General features: G+C 38.8%; 1 protein-coding gene across 1 annotated transcript in view; it reads right to left on the bottom strand.

The window, feature by feature from the left end:
* The window catches only part of TRIP13 (thyroid hormone receptor interactor 13), a 38761-nt gene that overhangs the window by 16663 nt on the left and 3095 nt on the right, over nt 1-19003 (bottom strand). The window contains exons 2-8 of the mRNA XM_060781480.2: nt 16672-16774; nt 13601-13766; nt 11494-11623; nt 8732-8787; nt 5653-5743; nt 4220-4292; nt 2855-2918 (exon numbers count right to left, since the gene is read on the bottom strand). Coding sequence (XP_060637463.2) covers nt 2855-2918; nt 4220-4292; nt 5653-5743; nt 8732-8787; nt 11494-11623; nt 13601-13766; nt 16672-16763 — 672 coding nt within the window. The 5' untranslated portion in view covers nt 16764-16774. The remainder of the gene's footprint in view (nt 1-2854; nt 2919-4219; nt 4293-5652; nt 5744-8731; nt 8788-11493; nt 11624-13600; nt 13767-16671; nt 16775-19003) is intronic.

Below are 19003 nucleotides of genomic sequence, written 5' to 3'. Positions count from 1 at the left end.
TCTGTCAAGATCGTTTTGAATTCTGCTCCTGTCCTCTGGACTATTGGCTATCCCTCCCAATTTGGTGTCATCTGCAAACTTGATGATCATGCCTTCTAGCCCTTCATCTAAGTCATTAATAAAGATGTTGAACAGGACCGGGCCCAGGACGGAACCCTGCGGCACTCCGCTCGTCACTTCTTTCCAAGATGAAGAGGAAGCATTAGTGAGCACTCTCTGTGTTCGTCCACTTAACCAATTACAGATCCACCTCACCGTAGTTTTGCCTAGCCCACATTGGACTAGTTTCCTTGCCAGAAGGTCATGGGGGACCTTGTCGAAGGCCTTACTGAAATCCAGGTACGCTACATCCACGGCATTCCCCGCATCTACCCAGCTTGTAGCTCTATCGAAGAAAGAGATCAGATTAGTCTGGCATGACTTGTTTTTGATAAATCCATGTTGACTATTAGCGATGACTGCATTTGTTTCTAAGTGTTTGCAGACCGCTTCCTTAACAATCTTTTCCAGAATCTTGCCCGGTATCGACGTGAGGCTGACCAGATGGTAGTTGTTTGGGTCGTCCTTTCTTCCCTTCTTGAAGATTGGGACCACATTGGCCCTCCTCCAATCTGCTGGAACTTCTCCCGTTCTCCAAGAACTCTCAAAGATGGTTGCCAATGGTTCCGAAATGACTTCCGCTAGTTCCTTCAGTACTCTTGGGTGTAGTTGATCTGGCCCTGGGGACTTGAACTCATTAAGAGCGGCCAGGTATTCCTGGACGACTTCTTTCCCAATTTGGGGTTGGATGTCCTCCAATCCCTCATCCACTCCATCTTGCTGAGGTTGAAGACTCTCTTTTTGTGAGAAGACCGAGGCAAAGAAGGCATTAAGTAGTTCTGCCTTTTCCCTGTCCCCTGTCAGCATTGCCCCATCTTCTCCTCGAAGAGGTCCTATCGCCTCCTTGTTTTTCCTTTTTCTACTGACATAAGAATAGAAGCCCTTTTTATTGTTTTTAATGTCCCTGGCAAGTCGAAGGCTTTCATGGCCGGAATCACTGAGTTGTAGGTTTTATCGGGCTATATGGCCATGTTCTAGAGGCATTCTCTCGTCTAGAACATGAGAATGCCTCTAGAACAGACCTGGCTTTTTACTAGAGCATTCGATCTCTGTTAATTTTTAAATTCTGTATGTATGTATTTTATCTTTTACAATTTAGCTGTAAATCGCGTAGAGCATTCTCGGATGTAGGGCGATCAATACGTAAGTAAGTAAGTAAATAAATAAATAAATAAACATGGCCATATAGCCCAAAAAAACCTACAACAACCCAATATTTATAGTATTTATATTCTGCCCTTCTCACCCCAAAGGGGACTCAGGACAGATCACAATACACATATACACGGCAAACATTCAATGCCGTTTTTGACATACAAGACGTATAAACAGATAGAGGCCATTCAGCAGTTCTTCCACCGGATCCTGGAGGTTGCTCGATTCAGCCACAGGGGGAGTTGTTGCTTCGTTCACTATGATGCCGAGCCTTTTTTTGATCGTAATATTTCCTCCTTGTTCTCCGGCAGTTTTATGGTGTCTTTAATTAGCCTCCCCGCTTTAAGCGGTCCCTAATTTTTTCTACTCGCAGCTCACAGCTGTTTTCAAACTGCTTAGCTCAACAGTGAGCTGGGCAATTTTTTTAACAGCTTAAAAAAATTATTAACAGTCTCCTAGCTCTCACGCCTTCACCCATCTGTGCACCTGCCCCTCAGAGTTATAGGGGTTTCCCTCAGATGAGAAGCCAAGGCGCATTTGGGTTGACAGGGAGTGCAACGATTATTTATTTATTTCCAGTCAAGGCTCTTCTGGACTCTTGCACCAGTTCTTCAACACGCTTCTGGAATGAGCTTCATGTACTCCAAATTGACTGGAACGTACTTAGTCCTAATCTTTTTTTTTATACTGGTTTTAAACCACTTCATTGGATGTGTTGCAATAGCAGATTCCCAGATTAGTTTACTGTTTACACCTTATTTTATTTTTCTGGTTATTTAATATTTAATGTTTATTTTACTTAAGTGATATTTGTCTTGACTGTTCTAATGTAGCACAAATCCTATGTAAAATCATACTACGTATTTTTGACATTAATATTGAAATCTGAAATATATACAGAAAGTCTTTACTTTACTACCCTGTCCTTCTCAACCCCCAGAGAGGGACTCAGGACTCAGGATGGCTTACATTTGACACAATTTGATGGCATTAAATGTAACAAAGCAATATAACAATTAAAACAATAAACAGAACATTAATTAAAACAATAAAAACCGTATTAACCGCCGTATCACCATTCCAGTCAAATTCCATATCCAAAGCGCTATTTATGCAAAGAATTTAAAAAGACCAAAACTGGAAACTCCAAAATTGTGAGTGCAACTATTCTGTGATGGTGACTATTATGCAATGAAATACAGTATGTATGTATATATGTACATCTGTTTCGTCGTTGTTTTGTACCACAAAGGCTACTGTGTGGCTTGGTGGATCTGGACCAAACTTGGCACTCATACCCTTGCATTCATTTTATTGTTCATATGTCAACTATCCTTTACACCAAGGCCCCTTCAACACAGCTGAATAAAATCCCACATTATCGGCTTTGAACTGGAACATATGGCAGTGTGGACTCAGCCCAGTTCAAAGCAGATATTATGAGATTTTCTGCCTTGATATTCTGGGTTATATGCTTGCGTGGAAGGGCCCCAAGAAGCAAGAAAAATATAAAACAGCCATTATACAAACCCAACGGACTGACATAGATTCATCGCAAAATCCAGAGCTGAATTTATGAGAAAATTAAGTAAACACCTACCTCAGAAAACCACTTAGAGAAGAGACTGTGACTATTTATCTCTATCAACTGTCCATAACGGTACCTGAAATTTTAATTAAAATCATCTCATTGCTTGATAGATCTGGACCAAATATAGCACACATACAATGCATTATCCAACATAAAATAATTGAAGAGTTTGAACTAAAAAGACATCCCTTTTGGTCACATAGAAGAGGAAAAGGTGAAAAAGCAAAGCTAGGTAACATATGTATGAGGAGAGGAAGAAAGAGAAAGGAGGAAACAAAGGTGGAAGAGAGAGGGAGAAGGCGTATGGGGAATATGGAGAAAGGAAGGAAAGAAAGAGCCACAAAAGGGGGGGGGGGGAGGTGAAGGAAGGGAAGGCAGAAAGGAAAAATGGGTAGAGAAAGGAATGAATAAGAAGAGAAGACCAGGGGGACAGTGTATGAGGGAAGAAGGAAGGAAAGAAAGAAAAGAGAGGGAGAAGATGCATGAGGGAAATAGAGGAAGGAAAGAAAGATCCACAAAGAGAGTTTGCCTGTCATTGCCAGAGTGTTACAATGGTGACATTGGGAAGTAGGTTTGGAGAAGGAAGTAAGCAGGTAGTGGAAGTGGCCCCTCCAACACCATGGCAATGCCAGGTATATATATGCTTGTTCAATGCAAGCATCAAATGAATTTACTAAATTGAACATGGTGGAAGTAGGGCTATATTATTATTGCCCCTCATTGAATTATGTATTACTAAGTTTTACAAAAGTTTCTTACACTTACTATATATCAGAAATTTGCTTTACGTTTTAAACCCAGATCCAACATATACACTGTTGTTTTGGGGAAAGCTGCTCCTTCATTCCCACTTTCTCTCTCTAGCTTAAGACAAGATCTCAGAAGAACTTATATATGACTGTCTCCCAACTAGAGCTCAATTGCAGTGATATGTCCAAGTATGTTCCGGCTGCCCTTGCATACCTAAAGAAAAAGGAGCAGCCTCCACCACCAGTGTAAAATGATTTATACCTCCCCAGATACATAACAACCAGAATGCACCCAGCAATTCTGGAGCACAGCAGTGGCTGGGAGACAAAGTTACAAAGAGGCTGTGCAGCTGAAGGGGAAAGATTCTGCATAAAGAGATACAGAATACCTCTTTCTGCAATGTCCCTATGTGTACATGCTGCCAAGACCAAGGATTGCATTATTTTAATGCATCCTATGTTGGATTATACTGTAGGAAGGAGAAACATCCACTAGAAAACTCTCCTCTGCAAATGTTATTTAAATGCATTGAGTAGCAGAGTAATTCCTTTGTATGGTAAAAATGACATGCCAACTTTGTGACCAGATTATTGTAATTTTAATAAACTACAACAAATAACTTACCTATGTGAAAGTCTAATTGTCAGCTTCTGAGCCAGTGCTTTACATAAAGAGGTTTTACCAGTTCCTGGAGGACCTACAGTCAAAACACAGTACACTTTAATGATTAAACAACTAAATTACATTTATGACAAGCACCTACTGTATTTTCTGGTGTATAAGACTACTTTTTAACCCAGGAAAATCTCAAAAGTCAGAGGTCGTCTTATAGGGCAGGTGCTGAAACTTCCGAGCCGGACTGGAGAATCTGCAGTCGCTGCATATGGTGGGGGAACTCAAAAACAGTCACATTCCCGCCATATGTGGCAATTGTATGAAAGCAGCAAGGGCGGCACTGTACAAGTACAGTAGAAGAAGTGACTTAACGTAGTCTTGATGACGTGCGGGGGTGCCTCACCGGGAAGGACGTCCGGCGTATGGAAAAAAAGAGATAGAGCGGTGCTATTCCCAGAAAAACACGTCTCTTTCACTCGTCTGGCCCGCCTTTCTATCGTATTACCGTACCTCCTTCTCTGCCTCTCAGATCTCGCTCCTGAGGACTGCAGTGAAGCGGTTCAGGCATGCATGTGCGAGATCTGAGAGGCAGAGAAGGAGGTATGGTAGTAGGAAAATTTCCATATTGAAATTAAATCTGTTTTTGAAATTTTTATTTGGTGTGTGTTGGAAGAGGGCTATACGGCGAGTATATCCCAAACTCTATATTTTAACTGGAGAAGTTAGGAGTCATCTTATATGCCCAGTCATCTTATACGCCGGAAAATACGGTACTTCTCAGAAGATAGGCTCCAACCTGAGTTACTTTGTCTCCAGTGTGACAAGGCTATTAGCTTAAATTAAAACACGATCTAGCCACAAAATCATCATTTTAAAATGCTTCATTATATTTGTCCATATTATCAATTGTTACTAGCCCTAGCCAGTTCATGCATTTTAAAAATATTCACGTCCAACCTACATGTTACTTGGAATCATGAGTTAACAGTGACCTGTCATTTTTGAAGAAGAAAAGCTGCTACCAGAAGAGCAGTCAGGAGAAGTGCACACTGGAAAGTCCAAGAAGAAATATTTGGCCAATGAGCTCTCCGATTTTTAGACTATATCTGAAATATTTCCCCTGGACCTTCCAAGTTGTCAATTATGCCCAGTGCCTATTTCTATGATGTTGTAATGTTATCAGGACTTTGAGGAAGCTGATCTCAAATGTATAAAACATATCACTTTTTGAGCTTCCATGGATAGGAAAAAAAAACTTTTGTGGACTGGAGAACACCAGGTGTCTTGCCAGCTTTAAAAATAGTGTTGCTATGATAATTATAAAAGATAATATAATATCCTTATTACAAAATATAACTTGTACGCTGAGCATACCATAGGACTGCAGAGCTAGTCAAATTCTTTCTGCCAAACTATGTCTTAGTTAAAATGATAATCTTTACCGTGAAGAAGAACAACTCTGTTCCAGGATATCAAGTTGCTGTCAACATTTTTGTCAGAGAATAGTAATGTTGTAGTCACATAATCCAATAGCTAATTGGACAAAGAAAAGTGGAGAAAGTGATAAACAATTTCACATTGTAATAGGATTATTCCATTTCATCAAATAATTATTTCATTCTTTTACAATGGCAAAAACATGTGAAAAGCAATTATACACCTCTAGACTATAGGACAAATAATAACGAATTTAGAGTGCTCACTTGATGCGAAAATAATCCAGTTGGTTCAAGATTAATTTTCTCTGGCTGTGAATGGATGCAGGCTTTTTTAAAAAAATGAAAAATATTGTAAACAAGCCAAATTTCAAACCACCTTGAGTTTGGGCATTAAACATCCAAGTAATGAAGTCTGTAAGTCTTATTAGCTAATCTTCATTATAGTTGTGCTAAAGAGAGATAACCAGAATTATGACAAGAATTTCTGTCTCGCCATACTCTAAAGCAGGGGTCCTCAAACTAAGGCCCAGGGGCCGGATACGGCCCTCCAAGGTCATGTACCCGGCCCTCGCTCAGGGTCAACCTGAGTCTGAAATGACTGGAAAGCACATAACAACAACAACAATCATATCTCATCAGCCAAATGCAGGCCCATGCCTCCCATTGAATTACTAATAAGTTTATATTTGTTAAAATTGTTCTCATTTTAATTATTGTATTGTTTTAAAGTGTTTTTTGCACTACAAATAAGATATGTGCAGTGTGCATAGGAATCCATTCATGCTTTTTTCAAATTATAATCTGCCCCCCCAAGAGTTTGAGGGATTGTGACCTGGCCTTCTGTTTAAAAAGTTTGTGGACCCCTGCTCTAAAGTTTCTTCGATCCTCAAGATAAAAGGCTACAGTATTTTGCTTGATTCTAAAGCGGATCTCCTTAACTAAGGCAACATGTTTAGGAAATCTATCCTAAAGTGACATGCCTTCCTTGGGACGATGAATTTCTGAAATGAAGAAATATTGTAACACATGCTAAGTAACTAAAAATAACAGTGCTTGCTCACTTTACAGGACAGAACACAATGAGATGTCCAGAGAAGAGAAAACAATCCATAGCTTTGATAGTATAGGAAGTTTGTTGGAATTACAAAGGAATAATAATAATAATAATAATAATAATAATAATAATAATAGTGGTGGTGGTGGTAGAATAACACACTACAGACAGTCCCCAAGTTACAAACAAGAGAGGTTCTGTAGGTTTGTTCTTAAGCTGAATTTGTATGTAAGTACATTTTAAAGTGTATATGCTTTGGATAGCATAGGTAAGGGTGAACACCTCTGTGATGCTAGTTTTGCTGTTCAGAAGGCTTCACCTCACTTTCTGTCCCTATGATAACTGGATTTTAGCTTGTTGTGCATACAAAGATTGGTGATAAAGGTGACACCTTTTTCCTATGATAACTCTTTCAGGAGTAAAATTTTAAATTTTAATATTTTGGAATTGTGTGTGTTTTAGGGCATTGAATAACTGCCTTTGTTGTAAGCCGCCTTGAGTCCCCTTCCGGGTAGAGAAAGGTGGGGTATAAATAGGGTAAATAAATAAAAATAAATTCCTAATAGTTGTTAGGAGTCCCCGGTGGCGCAGTGGGTTAAAGCGCTGAGCTTGTTGACCGAAACGTCACAGGTTCGAATCCGGGGAGCGGCATGAGCTACCGCTGTCAGCCCCAGCTCCTGCTAACCTAGTTCGAAAATATGCAAATGTGAGTAGATCAATAGGTACCGCTCCAGCGGGGAAGGTAATGGCGCTCCATGCAGTCATGCCGGCCACATGACCTTGGAGGTGTCTTCAGATAACGCCGGCTCTTTGGCTTAGAAATGAAGATGAGCACCACACCCCAGAGTCGGACACAACTGGACTTAATGTCAGGAGAAAAGCTTTACCTTTACCTGCCTGACAGTTGTTAGGAATTCTGGGAGTTGAAAGTTAAATATAATATAATGTAATCTAATATATTGTACATAATATTTATAATATCATAATGTAATACAATATAATAATATTATAATTATATATTTTATATTACACGTAATATTACTAATAATATTACAATGTAATGGTATAGTAGGTAAAGGTAAAGATACTCCTTTGACATTAAGTCCAGTCATGTCTGACTCTGGGGTGTGGTGCTCATCTCCATTTCTAAGCCGAAGAGCCAGCATTGTCCGTAGACACCTCCAAGGTCATGTGGCTGGCATGACTGCATGGAGCGCCGTTACCTTCCCGCCGGAGCGGTACCTATTGATCTACTCACATTTGCATGTTTTCGAACTGCTAGGTTGGTAGAAGCTAGGGCTGACAGCAGAAGCTCACGCCGCTCCCCGGAATCGAACCTGCGATCTTTCGATGAACAAGCTCAGCAGCTCAGTGCTTTAACCCACTGCGCTACCGGGGTCTCCAATGGTATAGTACAATATAGTAATATATAATACTGATATTGTACTATGCTAATATAATATATTGTATCTATCTATCTATCTATATCTTGTAAGCCGCTCTGAGTCCGCTTCGGGGTGAGAAGGGCGGCATATAAATGTCGTCAATAAATAAATAAATAAATTTCCCTCCCGAGGGGCAGATTTCTCTCACTTCCTGTTGTCTCACTCCTGTTCTTAACTATGAGCGGTTTGTAAGTGGATGTTGGTAACTCGAGGACTGCCTGTAGTTAGAAACATGCCTTCTTTACCCAGTTCACCACAAATAGCGGCTCATGACAACTGACTGTAATAAGCAACAATATAATGAATTTGGGTTGACTACATGGAAGGATTGTTGTTCCACCAAGTAGCAAGTGAGGCTGGTAGACATAGCATTTCTTTCCCTGCCGCTGAAACTCACTCCACTCTGTACAACATCAGTCTCGCTGCAGAAACCTCTCTTTCTGCTTCTGTGAAATCATTATTTTTATTTCTCTAATTTTACAGGCCTTCACTTCTACCTAAACAATATCACAAGTGGGAAAGAAGAAGCCACTGAATGGTAGGAAGACAAATGTTTAATATGTAATGCACACTTTATACTTACATTGGATTTTATTTCAACATCATAAATAAGGCTATCCCACAGACCATGGAACTCAACTGTAAAAAACAAGCAGTACATGTCATCCCAAATATAAATTTCTATAAAGCAGTAAAATGTTAAAACTGTCTTTAATATTCAGCAATAGTGCAGTAGAACTCTTCTGATATGACTTCATTTCTTACTATAATTCAAGAGACATGATCAACAACAGGTTAAGCAATTTTATGCGTTCTGCATTTTTTAAAATTATTTTATTTTATCATGATTCAATACATTTGTTATACATTGTTTGTTTTGCAGCAAATACATATTTTTCAATACAACCTACCATACTTTAACTTTGGCATCTAGTGTTATTTTTCTGCTTATACATATTATCTATCCCTCACCGCTGTGCTCCCCTAACCCCCTCCCAAGCCACGGCTTTTACATACCATCGGTCCAAAATTTCAATTCTTGTGGAGGTAATTGTCCTTCTTTATTTTTAAATCCTTTTTCAATAAATTTTCTCCATACATCATCAAAATCACTTTGTTTCCATATACCTCTTTTAACTTTTAATATACATGTCATCTTATCATTTATTGCCAATTTCCATACTTCCTTATACCACTCTTCTATTTGTATATTTATTTTTCTTTTCCAGTTCCTTGCTATAAGCAGTCTTGCTATTGTTAATAAATTTGTTTTCGCATCTTTATCCTCTTTTTTCCATTGCTTATTATAAGGCTATACTAGGACTTCTTTCTATTTTAATGCTCATTATATCTTCTATTTCTCTAAATACTTTCCCCCAAAATTTATTTACATATTTATATTGCCACCACATATGTATTAGGGCTGTCCAACCACGGAAAAAATTGTTTCTAAAATCGATTCGTTTTTTGGGGGTTTTTGCGTTTCGATTTTTAAAAGAATTCCGAAATTTTTCTTTTAAAAAGTTTGATATTTACGAAATTTTGTAAATTACAAAACAATACGAAACAATAACGAAACAATTACGAATCGATTCGTTAATGGCAGGCGCGACCGCGCAATACGCTAAAAAACCTCCATATGGGACAGGGGGAACTTCTGAAGCTTCCCTCTCCCTCTGTTGTTGACTGTTGGTGTGATATTTATAACTTTTTTTCACTGATTAAACAAACAACAACTATAAAACTTGCCCCAGACATGCGGAAATAATAACGAAACAATTTCAAAACGATAACAAAACGAATACATAGCGAATTCGAAACAATTACGAAACGAATTTAAAAATTCGTTTCGTTTTTTAGTTGCTCCTAAATGGTTCGTTATCGCTTCGTTATAAAAAAAATAACGAATTTTTAACGAATTACGAAATTACGAAACGAAACCGCCCAGCCCTAATATGTATATATGTTCCTGATTCTTGACATCCTCTCCAGCAATTTTTTGAATAGTTTTTATTTATATTTGCTATTCTTACTGGTGTTGGGTACCATATCTGTATTAACTTATAATAATTTTCTTTAACCTATATTCATAAGTTTTCTAGATGGAAGGGTTGTAGAGGAGCATGAAGATTTGAAAGGAATAACTAGTAAAGTATATAAGATAATAATTGAAATAAAGGAAGGAAAAACAAAAAAATTACATCTCCAAGGAGATCTGGGAAGAAGATTTAGAGATAAAAATAAATGAAACAGAGTGGCAACAATGTATGGAGACAAAGACATCTAAAAAACTTATCAATGTGTTCTGCATTTTAATAGATTTTAGTCCAGAAATTTAAGCTCAACATTCCTATTGGCACTTAAACCCATTTCAGTTTTACAAGATAATTAAAGGCACAGCTGAAAAGTCACAGCTACGACATATTTTCTTGTCCTTGCAGGGATGCTTTCCATTATAGAATTCAATGTACTTTATTTCAGAACTCCCCCCCCATATATATATAGTTTTGTTTTCCATTTGCTGCTTACCTACCTACCTACACCTACCTACCTGCGTGACCGCATCTCCATATACGAACCCACCTACCTACCTACCTACCTACGCCTACCTGCATGACCGCATCTTCATATACGAACCCACACATTCCCTTCGATTATCTGGTGAGGCCCTGCGCACGATCCCACCGGCGTCGCAAGCGCGTTTGGTGGGGATGAGGGACAGGGCCTTCTCTGTGGTGGCCCCCCGACTCTGGAACTCTCTCCCCAAGGACATCAGACAAGCCCCAACGTTGGCAATCTTTAGGAAGAGCCTGAGACCTGGCTGTTCCAGTGTGCCTTTCCAGAATAGGAAACTCCTGGCATCATGTCCCAAATGCACTTTGTTAGAGTTTTAGGATTGTCTGCACATTGCACCTACCTCTAAAAACCTCTACATACCACCTATCAAGTCCAGCCCTTTTTAAATTTTATCCATTACATTTGGTTTTAAATGCGTCATGGTGTCAGTTTTAGTGTTTTATTGTTTTGCTTGATGTTTTATTATTTTCTTTATGAGTTTTACTGTTGTATTTATATGCTGTTGTTTTGTTGGTGGCCTTGGCCTTTGTAAGCCACATCGAGTCCTTCGGGAGATTTTGCAGGGTATAAAGTTAATAATAATAATAATAATAATAATAATAATAATGTTCCTCCACAATTCTCATGTAAATGTGCCCCTGCCCACATAAGCAATAAAACCATGCTCCAAGATCCTCTTGAATAAAAATAAACAACCACATGCCTTAAACTTGTACTTTTTCTGAATTCCTTGGCGACTAGTTTAAAAGTTGTAACAAAGGAAAATACCTGTAGGTAATACCCAGTGATTAGCTGCAATAATATCCTCATCCTCTGCTTCTAGATTTTCAGTACTGGGTGCTTCTTCATTGAGATGAAAAATATGGATTGAAAGGCTGCACTTATGCAGGCTAATAGGCTGCAGTGAATAGGGACAAACAAATTAGGCTGTAATCCTATATATACTTGCCAGGAACATGTTATCTTCTACTGAACTCTGATTATTTATTTATTTATTTATTTACTTACTTACTTCATTTGTATACCGCTCTTCTCAGCCCTTAGGCGACTCAGAGCGGTTTACAACCAAATCAGTATACAAAGTGCACAACATTAGCATTTAAAAGCGGTAACCATGGCAACTACATCAATATAACAATACATCAATACATCAATATAACTAATCCATCACGTCTCATCAGTAAAGTCATAATCTGATCTCATTGTCCATTATTCCATGTTCCAATAATAAATCAATTAATTGCACTGCTTAATTAAACGCCTGTTCAAAGAGCCGGGTCTTCACTCTCCTCCTGAATGCCAGTAGGGAGGGGGTCGATCTAATGTCTGCAGGAAGGGTGTTCCACAGCCGAGGGGCCACCACTGAAAAGGCCCTGTCTCTCGTCCCCGCCAGCCATGCTTGTGAAGCTGGCGGGATCGAGAGCAGGGCCTCCCCGGACGATCTTAACGTCCTAACTGGTTCATAGGGGGCGATGCGTTCGGACAGATAGGTTGGGCCAGAACCGTTTAGGGCTTTAAAGGCTAAAGCCAGCACTTTGAATTGTGCCCGGTAGCAGATTGGCAGCCAGTGGAGCTGGCGCAACAGAGGAGTTGTATGCTCCCTGAGTGCCGCTCCTGTTAACAACCTGGCTGCCGATCGTTGGACCATTTGCAGCTTCCGAGCAGTCTTCAGAGGCAACCCCACATAGAGAGTGTTGCAGTAGTCTATACGGGATGTAACCAGCGCGTGGACTACCGTGGCCAAGTGTTTATAATAGACATTTCTAGAATTACATCCTCAATCATCTTTTAGTAAATAATTCTGGAATATTTTAAGTGATTTTTAAAATATATAGCCCATGAAATATCATATTTACCAAGTTATAACAACAGTACTATATAGGCTGTTTTGGAAGAAGTATAGGGTGAGGCAGCATAACTTCCTTTTTTAAAATGTGTGCCATTCAGTCGGTTGAAAACGTAGCAGAGTGCTAGTGGTCTCGTTCGAGAAGCGGGAGTATAACGTTTTCTCCTGACACAGTTCAGTTGCCATCATGCATTGGAACAATGAGGAGCGTGCTTTTGCTGTTGAGACCTACTTTTCGAGCAAATTTGGAGTGGCCGGCCCGCTCTCCAGATATGGCCCCTTGTGATTTTTTTCTATGGGGTTTTTTGAAATCCTGTGTTTATGTGAAGTGTCCAAGGACCCTGTAAGATTTGAAGACCAACATCCAGGAAGAAATTTCCAACATAACGCCTGCTATGCCGGCAAGAGACATGACAAATGCCAGAAATCGGTTTACTCAGTGTATAGAGAATGGGGAACGTCACCTACCTAATTTGATCTACAACACTACGTAAAACAAAACTTTAGGTATGTGCCTACATTATTTTAAAAAATCTGATTCATACAATGGGTTGTATTTTTTTTTTTTGAAAAAATGAAGTTATGCTGCCTAACCCTGTATTTAGCAAATGGAATCTGGCACAAATTATAGTAAATCTGCCTGATTTATACTTGCAACAGAATGAGGTAGCACTTTGGAAATAACACATCAGAATGTTGCTTGGAAACACAGGGATTTTTCCCCTTATTTTGCTCATGCAATGTATTTTGTGTAAGTCTAATACACATTCTCTGTTTTGATAGTTTACTGTTTACAGGAGCTGTTCTTGTAAATAACTTTCTAAAATGTGGTCCTTCATGAGCTAGTAATAAACAATGTTGTTTCTGCTCCATTATTCCCAACTTATGAATTATGTGTGAATACATATTATCCACTGTCTTGTAGAATTGAAAATAAGGGATCAAATAGTCTGGGGAAAAATTTCATCCAGAAAATATAAATATTTTGTCTTACAAAAGAGTTCTGAATAATGTAAGGTTTTTTCATACCTGTCTTTCCTTCAGCTTTAGTTCTGTATCCACAATTGCAATGGATTGCACATTGTTTGTTAGGAAATGGTCATCAAACTCCGTCCACTTGTAATCACCAAATACAATATTATGTCTATTTAATAGCTTCAGGACACTCAATCTGATATCTTCTTTCTTTGCAGTGCTGATTAGGATGGGGGCAAAAATATAATTTCTTCAGCTATATAGTAGTAGTAGTGGGTTTTTATTACGGCCAATGACCAGCATCAAAAACAAATGTCAGAATAAGAACATATACATTTAGGCATTAAGAAACAATGTCAAAAGCAAAGTTAAAACCCAGCATTGAATATGATAGTTTATAAAGTATTAAACATTTTCATGCTAAAATGACAATGGTATAAACTGAAATAAATATTAAAATCTTCTAAGAATGTGATAGTATATTTGTGAGAGACTGAAAGAAATGGCAAAGCTAGGACTGACCAATAACCTTCCTTTCAGTCACACACAAAGAATTATAGAAATAGACCACAAGGGCATCCAGTACAATCCTCTGCTGTGCAAAAAGGTATGCTAACTCCAGTAATCCTGATTATTGCATCCTTGTTCATACCTAAAGTGTATATGGAAGAAGAAACGTTAAGAAAAATAAAATTGAACCTAAGATGCTAACTTTCACTATACAAGTAAAGTAATAGCCAAAATTAAGAAACCTGTTAATTAGTCCCTATCCAGACAGTCCCCAAGTTACAAACATCCACCTTACATATGACTCCTAGTTACAAATAGGAGTGATACAACAGGAAGTGAAAGGAAAACTACCCCTAGGAAGGGAAATTCACTCCTGGAAGAATAATCATGGGGAAAAGGTGTCTCCACTGAAGCTTTTGTCACCAATCCTTGTTTATATGATAATCCAAACTTTTCAATATGCAGTTGTGTCACAAGAAATTCAATGCACAGATTTGACAAATATGAATTTAATATGGTGTGGGAATGAATGGAAGAATGGAAGGTGGATGTATGAATAGAGTTAATAATTTTGGAGACACCAGTATAATATTAAGGCCTGCAATGACTAACTACCTGCTTGCTGGACTTGCTAATGAGAAACCCTGATAAGAACTGGGACAGTAATAACAGAAATGTTTGCAACATTCCTTATGTTAAGAAGGAAGTCAACACAAGCCTTGTGTTTGTCAACACCAATCAAGAAGAGTCAACATCTGGCCAGGAAACTGAGATGGAGCCAGGATGGAAGACGTCTATCATTAATTTACAACTTTGGGACTACATCAACAGAATATTCCTATAAAAGACTCAGTCTAATAATGCTCAAATTGTGACCGACCTGAGGAGTCTGGTTCACCCACTATGCTCTGCTCCATGGGAAGGAGAGAGATAATCTACTATGGAATGGCAGATCTGCAAGGGAGAAGTCTGGTCTCTTTGGGGCTTCAAGGGAAGAGGAAGAAGTGCGTTTTTGGAGTCTTAGATTTTGTGCAGGGAGTCAGGTTCTGCTGTATGGAAACAGAGATCTGGTCCTTGGCATTGTTCTTAGGGAAGAAGTTTTGGCATTTCAGCATTTTGAAGTTATGGTGTAATGGAAGTTATGGAACTATAAGTTGGCAGGCTGCAGGAAAGCAAGGTCTGGCCTAAGAGGTGCTTCTCCAAGGAGGGAGAAAATGATATGGTAATATTTGGATGCATGTGGATGAATGCGTGTACATGTGTGTGAATGTTGAGTGAAAATGTAATTCCCCTTTGTTTGTTTGTTAACCAATATAATTGTAAATCCAATGTAGTTGCATGGAATCTGTATGTCCAATGTCATTCTTTGTCTAAATGTTTTTCTGTAATCTGATATACACTCTCACACTGGAAATTGCAATAAAAAGTCATTCATGACAGTTATCATAGGAACAGAAAGTGAGATGAAATCTTCTAAACAGGGTCACAGACATAAAAAAAAAGTTACAGGGGTGCTAACTCTTCCTTGACCATCAAAATGGTTGGAGTTACACTTTAAAACAGAGGTCCTCAAACTTTTTAAACAGAGGGCCAGGTCAGTCTCTCAAACTGTTGGAGGGCCGGATTATAATTTGAAAAAAACATGAATGAATTCCTATGCACACTGCACATATCTTCTTTGTAATGCAAAGAACACTTTAAAACAATACAATAATTAAAATGAAGAATAATTTTAAGAAATATAAACTTATTAGTATTTCAATGGGAAGTGTGGGCCTGCTTTTGGCTGATGAGATAGGGTTGTTGTTGTTGTTGTTGTTGTGTGCTTTCAAGTCATTTCAGACTTAGGTTGACCCTGAGCAAGGGCCGGGTAAACGACCTTGGAGGGCCGCATCCGACCCCCGGGCCTTAGTTTGAGGACCCCTGCTTTAAAATGTTCCTGTTCCAACTTACATAGAAATTTAAGTGAAGAACAAACCTACAGAACCTATCTTGTTTGTAACATGGGAGCTGTCTGCATATAATAAGCAGGATATATAAGCAAAACATATATATAAACCTGCCTTCTCAAAAATAATTTTCTCAACTTTAAGAAATGGGAGAAGAGACAAGCCATATACTTGGCAAATGGTTTCTCAAATCAGTTCCGAACAATTTCATCTAAGATATTTCCAAAGGGTCTTTAAAAGATTTCTGGCTGTTACTTTGGAAGGTGTATAGTGATCAAACAGTTTCACAAATGTATTGTCAAAGGCTTTCATGGCTGGAATCACTGAATTGTTGTAGGTTTTTTCTGGCTATACCTCTGAGGATGCTTGCCATAGATGCAGGTGAAAAGTCAGGAGAGAATGCCTCTAGACCATGGCCATATAGCCCGAAAAAACCTACAACAATCCAGTTTCACAAATGTAACCTCTCAACTGCATCTATTTTGAGTAGCAGATTATTTTAATTTAAAAAAATTTCAAGACCTGTGGTAAGATCCATACATTATGTTATGGATAATGCCTTATCACCTTTTGGCACCACTCATTTCTGCCCTTGCAATACATGGCCATGAAAAAGTAATCAGGAGAGGTGCTCTGTATAGGAAATACTTCAGACTCAAAACCAACCTGTTTGATTTCTGATGAACTTCTATATGTATAGGCAAGGATTCACAGTCATTTTGAAGAGCCAGTTTTAAACCATTTGCAGTTTCATCCATTTTACAGAAACCTAATTGGTGAAAATAGAAAATATGAAAAAAAAATTAAAAATAGTTGGGTGTTTTTTCTGTTTCAAAAACACTAGCCTTGTGTGTTTATCAGACACACAAGAACAAATATAACAAGAAACATTTAGTCAAAGATAGAAAAATTACAAGAAAAGTAATGGAAACATAGTAACTGTTTACCTTCTATCCTATCCATTTTAAGTTTCCTCTTATACACAGTTCAATTTTGAGAAAAATTAATTTTGTAAAAGCAAATATGATTGGCAGAAGCTTTAGAAACAACTTTGTACTGTAGTTATATTGCATTTATTTGCTTTAGCCTGAAATTATAGCAAACAACAAAAATAATAACAGACAAATAAGGTATTAGTTCGTATAATACAATGAAACATAACAAAAATTCTGCATTTTCAAACACACCATAACTTTACACAAGATTAAAACAATGAATAATATCAGAATATAGACTGTACTAAAAGTTACAAATGCTCTAATTTAACTAAGGTGAGGGGAAAACCAGAACGAAATACATTGTGTAATAATTTTCTAGTTGTCCCTCCACGTTTGTGTATTTGATTATTTCTCCAGGAATCTGTAGACCCTCCACATAATTCTGAACTCAGTTTCCAGGTACCACAAATGAATATGAGGGTTGAACGAAAAGTAATGCCTCCACCTTTGTAACTCCTCAACAGATGGCAATACTGGTATGGGGTAGGTACTGGTTTGCTCAGTAGACCCTTCTCTACAGTTCCATAGTACACAAATCCATCATGATCCAACTTAAAATGCTAGCTGTGTTTGGGGAAGAGAATTGACAGAAGTCATGGGAGTTCAAGTCCACACCACATCCAGACAGCCATGTCATGGCCACCAACAATGGATCTGGACCAAAGGTGGAACACATACCCTTCATGAGCCCAGTTAAAATACTGCTGAGGTTAAGGGGGCATGATAATGGGAAGTGAAATCTAGTCATCTGCCTGAGTCCCACTCACAACCAAAGGAGTTCCTCTCTTCCTAACAGACCAGGAGGTTCACTCTACCTACCAACTCCCAACTCCAACATCTGTAGCCTTCACTGCATAGCCTGGTGGTGATGGGAGTTGCACCCCAGTGTGACTGACCTGTACACTGTCACCCCCCCCAATCCACCCACATCTAGGGCTAATGGGAGTTACAACACTGGACAGATTTCAGACTGTAAAGAAAGGAAAAGAAAGGAAAAGGGAAAGAAAGGAAAGGGGAAAATAATAAGAGTGTGAGAGAAGGAAAGAAAGAAAGAGAAAGGGTGAGAAAGGAAGGGAGAAGAAAGGGAACAGGGGAAAAGAAAAATGAGGGAAGGAAGGAAAGGGAGAGGCATGGAAGGGACAAAAGAGGGGAGGAACAAAGAAAAAGAGGGGAAGACAGAGGGAGGAAGAGGAAGAGGAAGGGAGGGACAGATGTATGAAGAAAAGCAAGAGAAGAGTGAAAGAAAGGAGGAAAAGAGAGAGGGTGAAGGTGTATGAGGCAAATGGAGGAAGGAAAGAAAAAGCCACAAAGAGAGGCTACCTACAATTGCCAGAGCATTGCCATGGAGACATTTAATAATAATAATATTAATAATAATAATAATAATAATAATAATTGTGAGGCAGGCTTTCTCAGAGCTGGAGAACAGAGAAAGTAGCAGCCCCACTAATCCCTAAGTAACTCTGGGTATATACACTAGACAGTGGTTCCAAACCTTTTTTGTCGCAATCCTATTTTATATAGGCAAAGTGACCCGCATCCCCCATACATTAAAAATCAATGACCCGCTGCCCCAATGCACTAAAAACTAGAGCTGTTGGTACTGCTACAGTAGCGCCTATGGTGTCTGGACCTTACAGCATGGCTCAGCTTTTGGTTGATTGCTCTTGGCTGGCTGCTCGGCTGGCTAAAGAAGGGAAATAAAGCAATATGCTGGGCATCAAATTCCTGGAAGCGGGATCATTCAGTTCATGTTGACATAAGATTTTTTATATTTTGCACTTTGTTGGCATTGAAGAAAAACCATTGCTGCCCGCAAGAAAAGGGGCTAGGGACTCAGCACGCATGTATCTCTAAGAATCGACCAATCACAAGCCGAGCAGCATCCGTATTTCATAGAGCCAGTCCCCAAACTGTGCATGAACCTGTTGGGAACAACAGTTTATCAAGATTTGATGTGAACACACAAAAAGCTAAAGCAAGAGTTGAACAAATACAAC

Source organism: Anolis sagrei, chromosome 6 (assembly GCF_037176765.1).
Source record: "Anolis sagrei isolate rAnoSag1 chromosome 6, rAnoSag1.mat, whole genome shotgun sequence".
Classification (NCBI taxonomy): Eukaryota; Metazoa; Chordata; class Lepidosauria; order Squamata; family Dactyloidae; genus Anolis; species Anolis sagrei.
Note: the sequence above shows the minus strand (reverse complement) of the source record. Positions and strands in the feature narration are given on the sequence as shown.